This window comes from Otolemur garnettii, unplaced genomic scaffold (assembly GCF_000181295.1).
Source record: "Otolemur garnettii isolate 467f Iridium unplaced genomic scaffold, OtoGar3 scaffold00055, whole genome shotgun sequence".
Lineage (NCBI taxonomy): Eukaryota > Metazoa > Chordata > Mammalia > Primates > Galagidae > Otolemur > Otolemur garnettii.
Genome location: NW_003852450.1, coordinates 6,466,200 through 6,476,846, shown reverse-complemented (window position 1 = coordinate 6,476,846; position 10,647 = coordinate 6,466,200). Strand labels below are relative to the sequence as shown.

The 10,647-nt window shown below is 46.2% G+C and overlaps 1 protein-coding gene across 1 annotated transcript in view; it reads right to left on the bottom strand.

The window, feature by feature from the left end:
* Nucleotides 1–10,392, bottom strand: part of KDM5B (lysine demethylase 5B) — an 86,887-nt gene extending 76,495 nt beyond the window's left edge. The window contains exon 1 of the mRNA XM_003792347.3: nt 10,027–10,392. Coding sequence (XP_003792395.2) covers nt 10,027–10,230 — 204 coding nt within the window. The 5' untranslated portion in view covers nt 10,231–10,392. The remainder of the gene's footprint in view (nt 1–10,026) is intronic.
* Between the last annotated feature and the right edge of the window lie 255 nt (nt 10,393–10,647).

The following is a 10,647-nucleotide window of genomic DNA, read 5'->3' as shown; positions in this document are numbered from 1 at the left end:
CCTGTGGCTCAAGTAGCTAAGGTACCAGCCACATACACCTAAGGTGGTGGGTTCGAATCAAGCCTGGGCCTGCCAAACAGCAATGATGGCTGCAACCAAAAAATAGCCAGGCATTGTGGTGGGCGCTTGTGGTCCCAGCTACTTGGGAGGCTGAGGCAAGAGACTCACTTGAGCCCAGGAGTAGGAGGTTGCTCTGAGCTGTCATGCCAGGGCACTCTACCCAGGGGGACAGCTTGAGGTTCTGTCTTAAAAAAAAAAACAAACAAGAAATTGACCATTTTGAAGAAAATATTTAATACCACATGTTAATTAGCAATTCTGCTCAAACAGAAATTGTTTGATTGTTCCATCAACGCTAAAAGTTAAAGTATCATTCTTCAGAGAAAAGTGAACCTAACAATCTAACCAACAACAGAGGCTCTTTTAAGTCTCACTTCCCTAAAACTCTTTCCAGAAAGGGACTTCATTCTATTTCTTAGTTACTCCTAACTACCAGCTTTGTTTTGTCAAGCTAAATACCCACTCCTTCATTAAGAGAGGAAAGCTGAGATAAAGTCTGGCCAACCCAAAAATGAACAGATAACAGGGAAGGGAACTATTTTGGCAGAGAATGCCCTCCACCCACCACCCATTCCCACATCTATGTGCCAAGAATTGGCCTGAAGATGGTCAAGTTACTACACAGGTTCCAACAAATGTGTAATAAAGGGAGAGTGCAGTGGCTCACGTATGTAATCCCAGAACTCTGGGAGGTCAAGGTAGGTGGATCACCTGACCTCAGGATTTCAAGACTAGCCTGAGCTAGAGTGAGACCTTACCTCTAAAAATAGCCAGGAGGCTGAGGCAAGAGGACTGCTTGAGCCCAAGAGTTTGAGGTTGTGGTGAGCCATACCGCCATACTACGCTAGCCTTTTGTCTCCAAAAAAGAAAATGTGTAACAAAGCAATAAAGCCACTGACTAAAACTAAGAACTATTATTCCCACCCTAACTGGGCAAAGTGATCACAGTTCATTAAAGGTGCTCAATCCTAATTGTCCAATGTCACTCATAACCTAAATAGAACAAAAGCTGTTCTCTACAACTGAAGGTCACTAGTTTTCTCTCAACCCCAATGCTGCTACTCTTTTCTGTGCTTATACATGTATTCACTAGAATAGCTAAAGGTACTATGCTCTATACTTTTTTACACGCTTGACATTTTTTCATGACAAAAAAATTTAATTTATACCCTGAAAGTGATGAGTTTGGCAGAACAAAGTAATTAGCCTTTATATTCAGAAAGCAAGCTCAAATTATTAAAAAAAAAAAAAAAAAAAGGGGGATGACTCTTAAGGCCATATATAAAGGTATATGAAGATATTTTGAGGATTGCACATTAAAAAGAATGATCTACAATTAAAGATTTGAATGTTTAAATCACAGTGGAGAAAAAAAGGACTTAAACAAATGCATTTAGTCAAAATCTACATCTTTGTTCCAACCTATAATTACAGAACTGAAATGCCTCACTATCCTACAGCTTTTCTTCATTAGTCAGGGTCATAAACTTGGTTGTAAAAAGCAAATTCACCACAGAATTCATCCAATAGAAAAATGACAGAGGCTCGGCGCCTGTAGCACAGTGATTACAGCACCAACTACATGTACTGAACGTGGCGGGTTCAAGCCCGGCCCAGGCCAGCTAAACCACAATGACAACTGCAACAAGAGAATAGCTGGGCATTGTGGTGGGTGTCTGTAATCCCAGCTACTTGGGAGGCTTAGGTAAGAGAATCGCTTAAACCCAAGAGTTTTGAGATTGCTGTGAGCTGTGACGCTACAGCACTCTACTGAGGGCTAAATAGTGAGACTCTGTCACAAAAAAAAAAAGAAAGAAAGAAAAGAAAGAAAAGAAAAGAAAAATAACAGAGAAAGAAAGAAATTGGAAGAATTTCTGGAGGTGTACAAAAGTTACCTTATTTTTCTCTTTAATCCTATGCTAGTAAGTAGCAGAGAATTTCTCTGAGAATTCTTAAGTAGCAAAAATGAATTCTTAAGTAGCAAAAATACTTAAGAAAATTGTCGGCTCGGCGCCTGTGGCTCAACCGGCTAGGGCGCCAGCCACGTACACCTAAGGTGGCGGGTTCGAATCCCCAGCCCGGACCCGCCAAACAACAACGGCTGCAACCAAAAAAAAATGGCTGGGCGTTGTGGCGGGCGCCTGTGGTCCCAGCTACTTGGGAGGCTGAGGCAGGAGACTCGCTTGAGCCCAGGAGTTGGAGGTTGCTGTGAGCTGTAATGCCAGGGCACTCTACCCAGGGGGACAGCTTGAGGCTCTGTCTCAAAAAAAAAAAAAAAAGAAAATTGTCAGGATAATCACATTTAACTGTCATATCTAAACCAAGTTTCTCACAACTCACATTTTTTTCTTTTTTTTGAGACAGAGCCTCAAGCCTGTCGGCCTGGGTAGAGTGCTGTGGCATCACAGCTCACAGTAACCTCCAACTCCTGGGCTCAAGTGATTCTCCTGCCTCCACCCCAAGTAGCTGGATTACAGGCACTTGCCACAACGCCCAGCTATTTTTTGGTTGCAGCCGTCATTGTTGTTTGGCGGCCCGGGCTGGATTCAAACCCGCCACCTTAGGTGTATGTGGCTGACACCTTAGCCACTTGAGCCACAGGCGCTGAGCCTCAACTCACATTTTAAAAATCCGAACTTTATTGTCAAACTTTATTTGTTATTATCATTTTTTTTTGAGACAAAGTCTTACTCTGTCACCCTGGGTAGAGTGCCCTGTCAAACTCTTAGGCTCAAGAGATCCTCCTGCTTGCAGCTTCCCAAGAAGCTGGGGCTATATGACACCACAATGCCCAGCTAATTTTTCTATTTTTAGTAGAGACTAAGTCTCACTCTTGTTCAGGTTGGTCTTAAACTCCTAAACTCAAGCAATCCACTCACCTCCGCCTCCCAGAATGTCAGGATTATGGGCATCAGCCACGGTGCTCCGCTTCAATTTTTTTTTTTAATTGAATAGTTTACCATATTTTTTACCTTTCTAAAAGAAAAGGCAGATTTCTACTTGCCCATATTCAAGTATCCAAATATCTTCAACTTTGTTATTGTCCTCCAAATTAAACAAATAAACAAGCTTATCACTAATATACCAGAAATACTCTTAGGCATAGGCCGACATATCATAAAGAAAATCAAGTACATCAGAGACAAAGAATAAAATAAGAGTTAATAATTTCCTTTAATTTTTCCTCAAAAAATAAATTAAAACAAAAAAAAGAATTAAAACTCTGGCTTTCATAGAGAACTTTTATTTACACTTTTCAAAGGCAATTCTCTATTCTGTTCTTTAAAAAAGTTTAGACTGGGCTCAGCACCTGTGGCTCAAGCAGCTAAGGCATCAGCCACATACACCTGAGTTGGCAGGTTCAAATCCAGCCCAGGCCCACCAAATAATAATTATGGCTGCAACCAAAAAAATAGCCAGGCATTGTGGCAAGCGCCTGTAGTCCAGCTACTTGGGGCGGAGGCAGGAGAATCACTGTGAGCTATGATGCCACAACACTCTACCCAGTGCAACAGCTTGAGGCTGTCTCAAAAAAAAAAAAAAGGGGGGGGGGGCAGCACCTGTGGCTCAAAGGAGTAGGGCACCAGCTCCTATATACCAGAGGTGGCAGGTTCAAACCTGGCCCTGGCCCAAAACTGCAAAAAAAAAAAAAAGCTTAGATTGCATTTTTAAAACCGTATTTTATAATCAGAGGTAGAGTAGGAAATTGTTCCGGTGGGGGTCTGCACTCAAAGTTTTAACTGACCCATATTTGCAATACGTACTACCACTCACATTCTACTCTAAAACTTAATAATTTTGTTGATTAGCTCACTAAGAGTTACATAGGTAGTATGTTCATAGCTCCCAGTGTGTCCAACTTACCATTGCAAAGTCAAATTTAGCTAAACACTCAAAGACTGTAACAAATGAAGTTTCTTTTTTTTTTTTTTCGCAGTTTTCGGCCAGGGCTGGGTTTGAACCCACCATCTCTGGCATATGGGGCTGACACCCTACTCCTTTGAGCCACAGGTGCCGCCCATGAAGTTTCTTTTTACTTTAAAGTAAACACCTGTGACCTAGAAGGGCAGGACTTAATCCAACCTCCTACCAAGTTTTTCTCCTGGGCAGTATAGCCCTAATTTTTTTTTAAATAGTTATGGGCAGTGGCTGTGGCTCAAGAGAGTAGGGTGTTGGCCCCATATACCAGAGGTGGAGGGGTTCAAACCTGACCTAGGCCTGCTAAACAATGACAACTGCAATAGGACAATAGCCAGGCACTGTGGCAGGCGCCTGTAGTCCCAGTTGCTAGGGAGGCTGAGGCAAGAAAATTGCTTAAGTCCAAGAGTTTGAGGGTTGCTGTGAGCTGTGACGCCACAGCACTCTACAGAGGGCAACATAGTAAGACTCTGCCTTGAGAAAAAAAAAGTAGTTGAATACATGGCTTCTTTTGGGAGAGGAAAATATTCTAAAGTTGATTGTGGGCTCAGTGCCTGTGGCTCGGGTGGCTAAGGTGCCAGCCACATACACCTGGGGCATCGGGTTCAAATCCAGCCCGGCCCACCAAAACAACAATGACGGCTGCAACCAAAAGATAGCTGGGCGTTGTGGCAGGTACCTGTGGGCCCAGCTACTTGGAAGGCTGAGGCAGGAGACTCGCTTGAGCCCAGGAGTTGGAGGTTGCTGTGAGTGTGATGCCACGGCGCTCTAACCCAGGGGGACAGCTTGAGGCTCTGCCTCAAAAAAGAAAAAATAAATAAATAAATAAAGTTGATTGTGGTGATGGTTGTACAACTGTGAAAAATGTAAAAACTACTAATTAGCACATTAAAAAATGAAGAAATGTTATGGTATATGAATTACATCTCAAAAAGTTTTTGTTTTTTTGAGACAGAGTCTTGATCTGTTACCTGGGCTACAGTGCAGTATCACCATTATCCTCAGCTCACTGCTACCTCAAATAAATTCCTGGGCTTAAGTAATCCTTCGTCCTCAGCCTCCTAAGCAGTTAGTACCACAGGTGCCACCAAACCAGACTATTTTTTCTAGAGAAGTCTCACTCTTGTTCAGGCTGGTCTCAAACTGCAAGCCTCAAGCAAAGTGATCCTCTTTCTTGCCTTGGCCTTCCAAAAGTGCTAGGATTACAGGCGTGGGCCATAATTGGGCATGGGCTCAAGCGTATAATCCTAGCACTCCAGGAGGCTGAGACGGGTGGATGACCTGAGCTCAGGAGTTCAAGACCAGCCTAAACAAGAGGGAGACCCCATGTCTATGAAAAATAGAAAACTGGAGGTGTGGCCAGTGCCTGGTAGTCCCAGCTACTTGGGAAACTGCAGGCTAGAGTATCTATTGAGTCCAAGAGTTTGAGGCTGCTGTGAGCTATGATGATGCCAAGGCATTCTACCCAGAGAGACAGAGTGAGACTCAGTCCCCTCCCCCCCAAAAAAAGTAGTTATATAAGTTCTTCCTCAAGGGTGTTCCTACTGATAAGCCTTTCCTTCAAATGTTAAACATTTAAAGTAGCCAAGGGGGGCTGGGCATGGTGGCTTACACTTGGGGGACTGAGGCAGGTAGATGACCTGAACTCAGGAGTTTGAGACCAGCCTGAGCCAGTGCAAGACCTCATCTCTAAAAATAGCCAAGTATTGTGGTAGGCACCTCTAGTCCCAGCTACCTGGGAGGCTGAGGCAAAATAATCAGTTGAGCCCGAATCTGAGGTTGCTGTGAGCTGTGACACCACAACACTCTACTAAAGGCAACAAAGTAAGACTCTGTCTCCAAAAAATAAATAAATAAAAATAAATAGTAAAGTAGCCAAGGAATTGCTACAAGTAGAGAAAGATTTCATGATATCACAAGGTGGGTGGATTGCCTGAGCTCACTGATTTGAGAACAGCCTGAGCCAGAGCAAGATCCCGTCTCTAAAAAATAGCCAGGCATTGTGGCGGACATCTGTAGTCCCAGCTACATGGGAGGCTGAGGCAAGAGGATTGCTTAATCCCAAGAGTTTGAGGTTGTTGTAAGCTAAGACGCCACGGCATTCTACCAAGGGTGACCAAGTGAGACTCTGTCTCAAAAAAGAAAAAGATTTCATGACATCAGAGAAATTGGAAAAACAGAGAGAGGGTTAGGCCAAAGTCAATCAAATTCAAGAGAATGACAGGCTGGAATGGGAGTAAATTAAGTTCCACATCATTTACACTTCCACTGTACAAAGAAATGAATATTTAAGTTCCTCCCCGTTCTCTAAGAGTAGAACCAACAGGCTCACTCAAGGATGCTGGCTATTTTAAAACACTTAAGAGCAATTTTATACGCTAGCTATAAAGATGGAGTCAAACTAGTGACCAGAGAAGTTAAAGCTGAAAAAAAATATGTCCAATGTGCCATCTGGGGTTTGATTTAAATCCCTGATTTTGGGATTTGGGGGCACTGTCAAAGATGAAATCTGTGGAATCTGCCTATGATCAAATGTTGGATTGGAAGACAAGAAAGTTAAGTTATTAAAGCCATCAAATATATTCCTATCAACCTTGGGAGACTCAAAAAAGTATTGACTGAACAATCAACTTTTTTTTTCCCAATAGTTATTACGCTCCACAAATTATTTCCAAATACCACAAGGTGATACAGAAAATATCCTCTGTTCTTAAACAAATATCTAAGTACAATATAAAGAAAGAAATTAAAATTTGCATTTTAAATGTTACAAAACCAGAAATAAGACTAATTTTAAGTTTAAAAAGGCCTCAGCCCAGAAAACAAATCTGGTTATCCCATATACTTGATATAATTTCAAACAAAGGTGTTTAGTTCTCTTTAAAATCAGGATTTGGGCTCGGCGCCTATAGCTCAACCGGCTGGGGCGCCAGCCACGTACACCTAAGGTGGCGGGTTCGAATCCCCAGCCCGGACCCGCCAAACAACAGTGATGGCTGCAACCAAAAAATGGCCGGGCGTTGTGGCGGGCGCCTGTGGTCCCAGCTACTTGGGAGGCGGAGGCAGGGGACTCGCTTGAGCCCAGGAGTTGGAGGTTGCTGTGAGCTGTGGTGCCATGGCACTCTACCCAGGGGGACAGCTTGAGGCTCTGTCTCAAAAAAAAAAAAAAAAAAAAAAAAAAATCAGGATTTGAATACAGTCTTCTTTCTTAATTACCTTATAGTGCATTATCTTACCATATTTTCACAAATTTCTGACAACCCCTGGGCCCCATATATAAAATAATGTGAACACCCTAAGTTTTCAAAAGCCAAGCAGTTTAGGAGCTTCCCTAAGAAAACAGCTATAAACTGAAGCCATATAAGTACCAATAATTAAAGATATAAAGGTAAAAACAAACATAAATAGAAATGCTTTGTAAGTCACCCCCTCACCTCCTAACAAGTAAAATATCAACAGTCCCAATTCCCCCTTTAATATAGCCATTTTTGTTCTAAAAACTCAGTGAACAAAAATCATCTAGAAACACAGGCATTACAGAGCTATTGCCATGGAAAATATTTCATATCTCTTGAAGGATTTGTTGCTGTATTTCAACTGTATGAAACCACTTGTTCACAGTTAGTGTTCCAAAAAATAAAACAGTTTCAAAACAAAGACTGTTTACATCTCTTAAGATGCCTTTGTTCCAAAAAGACCCCTCTTGAAGAGCTACAACTTCTGGAAAGGTTTCTCTTTTTGTGGTTATATCAAAAGCAAATACTTCCAAACTCTTTCCATTTGTCATAGGAGTTTGTTAAACAAAGGAGGATGCAAGTCTCCTCCCCACAAAGGAGGTCTCCAAAATAGAACACTGGTTATGTTTGTAGGTTATTTGTGCCTCTTTAACCCCCTTCCTCAGGCTGTAGTGTGTAGTACTCTCAATACAAAATGGTGGCCATCATGTCTGTCTGACACTCAGAATGGAAAAAGGCAATACGATCACACGTTTTGCAAACATTGCCATTAATATATCAGCCAAGATAAGGAAATGGGTAGCCAAACCTAACCACAGTTAACACTATCTTTTTGAGAACAGGGCCCTCTAAAAGGCAAAGAATAAGAAACCAAGATAAAGGATTTACCCCAGCCCTAGAATATACCACAATACCAACATGGAGGACAACTCCCAGGAACCTGACTCCTCACATTTTGGTTACTAAGAACTTACTCAAGTTATTACCTAATTTCTTAATAAAATCCCCACCATGCAAATATACAATATGCATACCCACTCTTCCTAGCATGTGACATAAAGCTAAACTGTTAAATGTTTGAAACATGACTTATTATTCAAGAAATAAAACCTTGGCTCTAACCAGCCCGGTTATAACTTCTGCAGGCCTTTTTGCACTCTTAAAGAAATGTACTTCCCTGAAGCAACAAGAATTACCCTTGACCACTACACTGAGAGAAATGGATCTATTTTCAAACATTTCTCCTATACTAGTTGACCAGTTATTTTCTGAGGCATGTATTTCATCTCCATTTTCAAACTTGTTTAAGAAAAACTAAAGTATGATGTCCCTGTTTTAATCTGGGGTGGGGGAGGAAGTTGGGATAAATTAGAATTATTAGGGGATCTCCCTCAAAACAGCTTTTCAAAACAGAATGATTACAAACAAAATCCCCCGCAACTCAAAATGTCATTACAAAGAGCAAGCTTAAGGGAGAAGGGGGGGGGGGATCTTCCTCCATCACGGGAGGGGGGCGGGGAAGGAGAGTGGGTGAAGATTCTTAAACCGTAGGAAAGGCAGTTAAACCACCTTCGCAACGGTCCCAGCCCATCCAACCGTCGTTTAGGCCGACTCGGACTCAGACCATCCCGAAACACGGGGGGAAGAAACAGGGGTGTAGGAGCGCATCCAGTTCCGACTGTGGGGGTTGGTAGGGTAGGGAAGGGGCTGGCCTGGCTTAACCCGGTGAACGTTGGAGCGGTTAGGGATGGTTTCAGAGACACCCACCCCACTCACAGGCCGCAGGCACTTTGGACGGAGCTTAGGGGGCTGAGGTGGGTGACTGCATTTCAGCCTCCGAAGAGTGGGCGCCCGGGCAAAGAAGAATGAAATCTTCCGAGGTCTTCTCGTCTGACACCCCCTCGCCCCACAAACACGGCCTCGCTCCCACCCCATCCCACCAACACAGACCAGGCCTCCCCGGGGATTACAGAGGCTGGGCCAGAAATGGGGTGTGTGTGCGCTCCAGAGCGCGGGAGGGCATCGGGGCCCAATGCCGCCGGTCCTACGCTCCACCCCCCCCAAAAAGTACCCCCTAAACACTTACGCCCCCCACAACATATCAGCTCCGGGGCCGGACCGCCGGCTCCTCCTTGCCCCCCGGCAGTGCTGGCCGCCCCCTCCGAGACCCCTGCCCGGGGCACACCTGGAGGCCCGGGGACCAGGGGGTGGGGGGGTGCCCTGGTCTGGAGGGTGGGGCGCCCAGGTAAGGGCTGCTCCAGGCCGACGCCGCCACCACACAAAGGACCAGGGGCTCCCGCCGCCATATTGAAAACTTTCCTCCTCGCACGACAACTCGCAAGTCCCCCACCCCCACCCCATCACACACCCCCGCACCCCGGGAGAGGAGGCGAGGACCAAGCCTGCGGAGCCTCGCCAAGCCCACAGCTCTGCCTCCACGCCCGAGCCTCTGCTAGACTCCAGGAAGAAACTCCCCCGCGACCACCCCCAGGCTCCTGCCACCACTCCATCCGGAACCGAACCCGAACCCCTGGGATGGGCCGCGCACCGTCTGCCCGGTCCCCGCGGCATCCCGGCCCTTCTGTGGTACCACCGCAGCTCCTCGCTCTCCCACACTCCTTATTTCACACCCTAGAAAAGCCCCAGTTTTCCTCCCGCTGCCTCAACTCCGACCCCCTGGGCAGTCCCAAACTTAGCGAGGCCTGCAGGGCAACCTGTACCCCGCCCCCCACGCCTCGGGCCTCCTTGGCCCCGCGCGTCCCCACTCCCTCCACCAGCCGCGAGCAGGATCCGGGGTGCTGGCGTGACTCACCGGCGGCGGCCGCACCTTACAGATCCCAGTCTGCTCGGCTATGGGCCGGATCTTGTGGATGAAAGCGAAGGGGTCCGCGAACTCTTCCCAGCTGGGCTCGAAGACCGGGCACTCGGGAGGAGGCAGGAACTCGCCCAGCGGGCCCGGACCCCCGAGGGGCAGCGCCTGGCGCGGGCCTGGGGGCAGCGCGGTGGCCGGCTCCATCACCGCAGGTCGGGCAGTGGTGAGGACAGGGTTGGCTCCGGGACCGTAGCTGCAAGCTCCGCTCGGTCCCAGACCAGTGCAGAAGCGGACCCGGCGACAGCAAGTCCGACTTGTACCAGCAACGGCAGCACCTTGGGCTTTTTCAGTCTTCCTCCGACGACGTCTTGCCGTTTGCCCACGCCGTGCGCCTCCGCCGCCACGGCGAGGAAAAAGAGTCCCACCCCACCCCCATCCCCTTCGTGCCTAGCTCCCCGCCCCGCCTCCGAATAGGGCGGGGCCTAGGCCTTCCGCTTGGGATTGGAGTTTATCCATTAGGTTCGCTAGAGACAACATTTATTGACCATTTACTATGTAGCAGAGTTACTGGCCTCAAGAAGTTAATAGTCTGGTAGAGAGGACCAGATCCATAAGCCACTC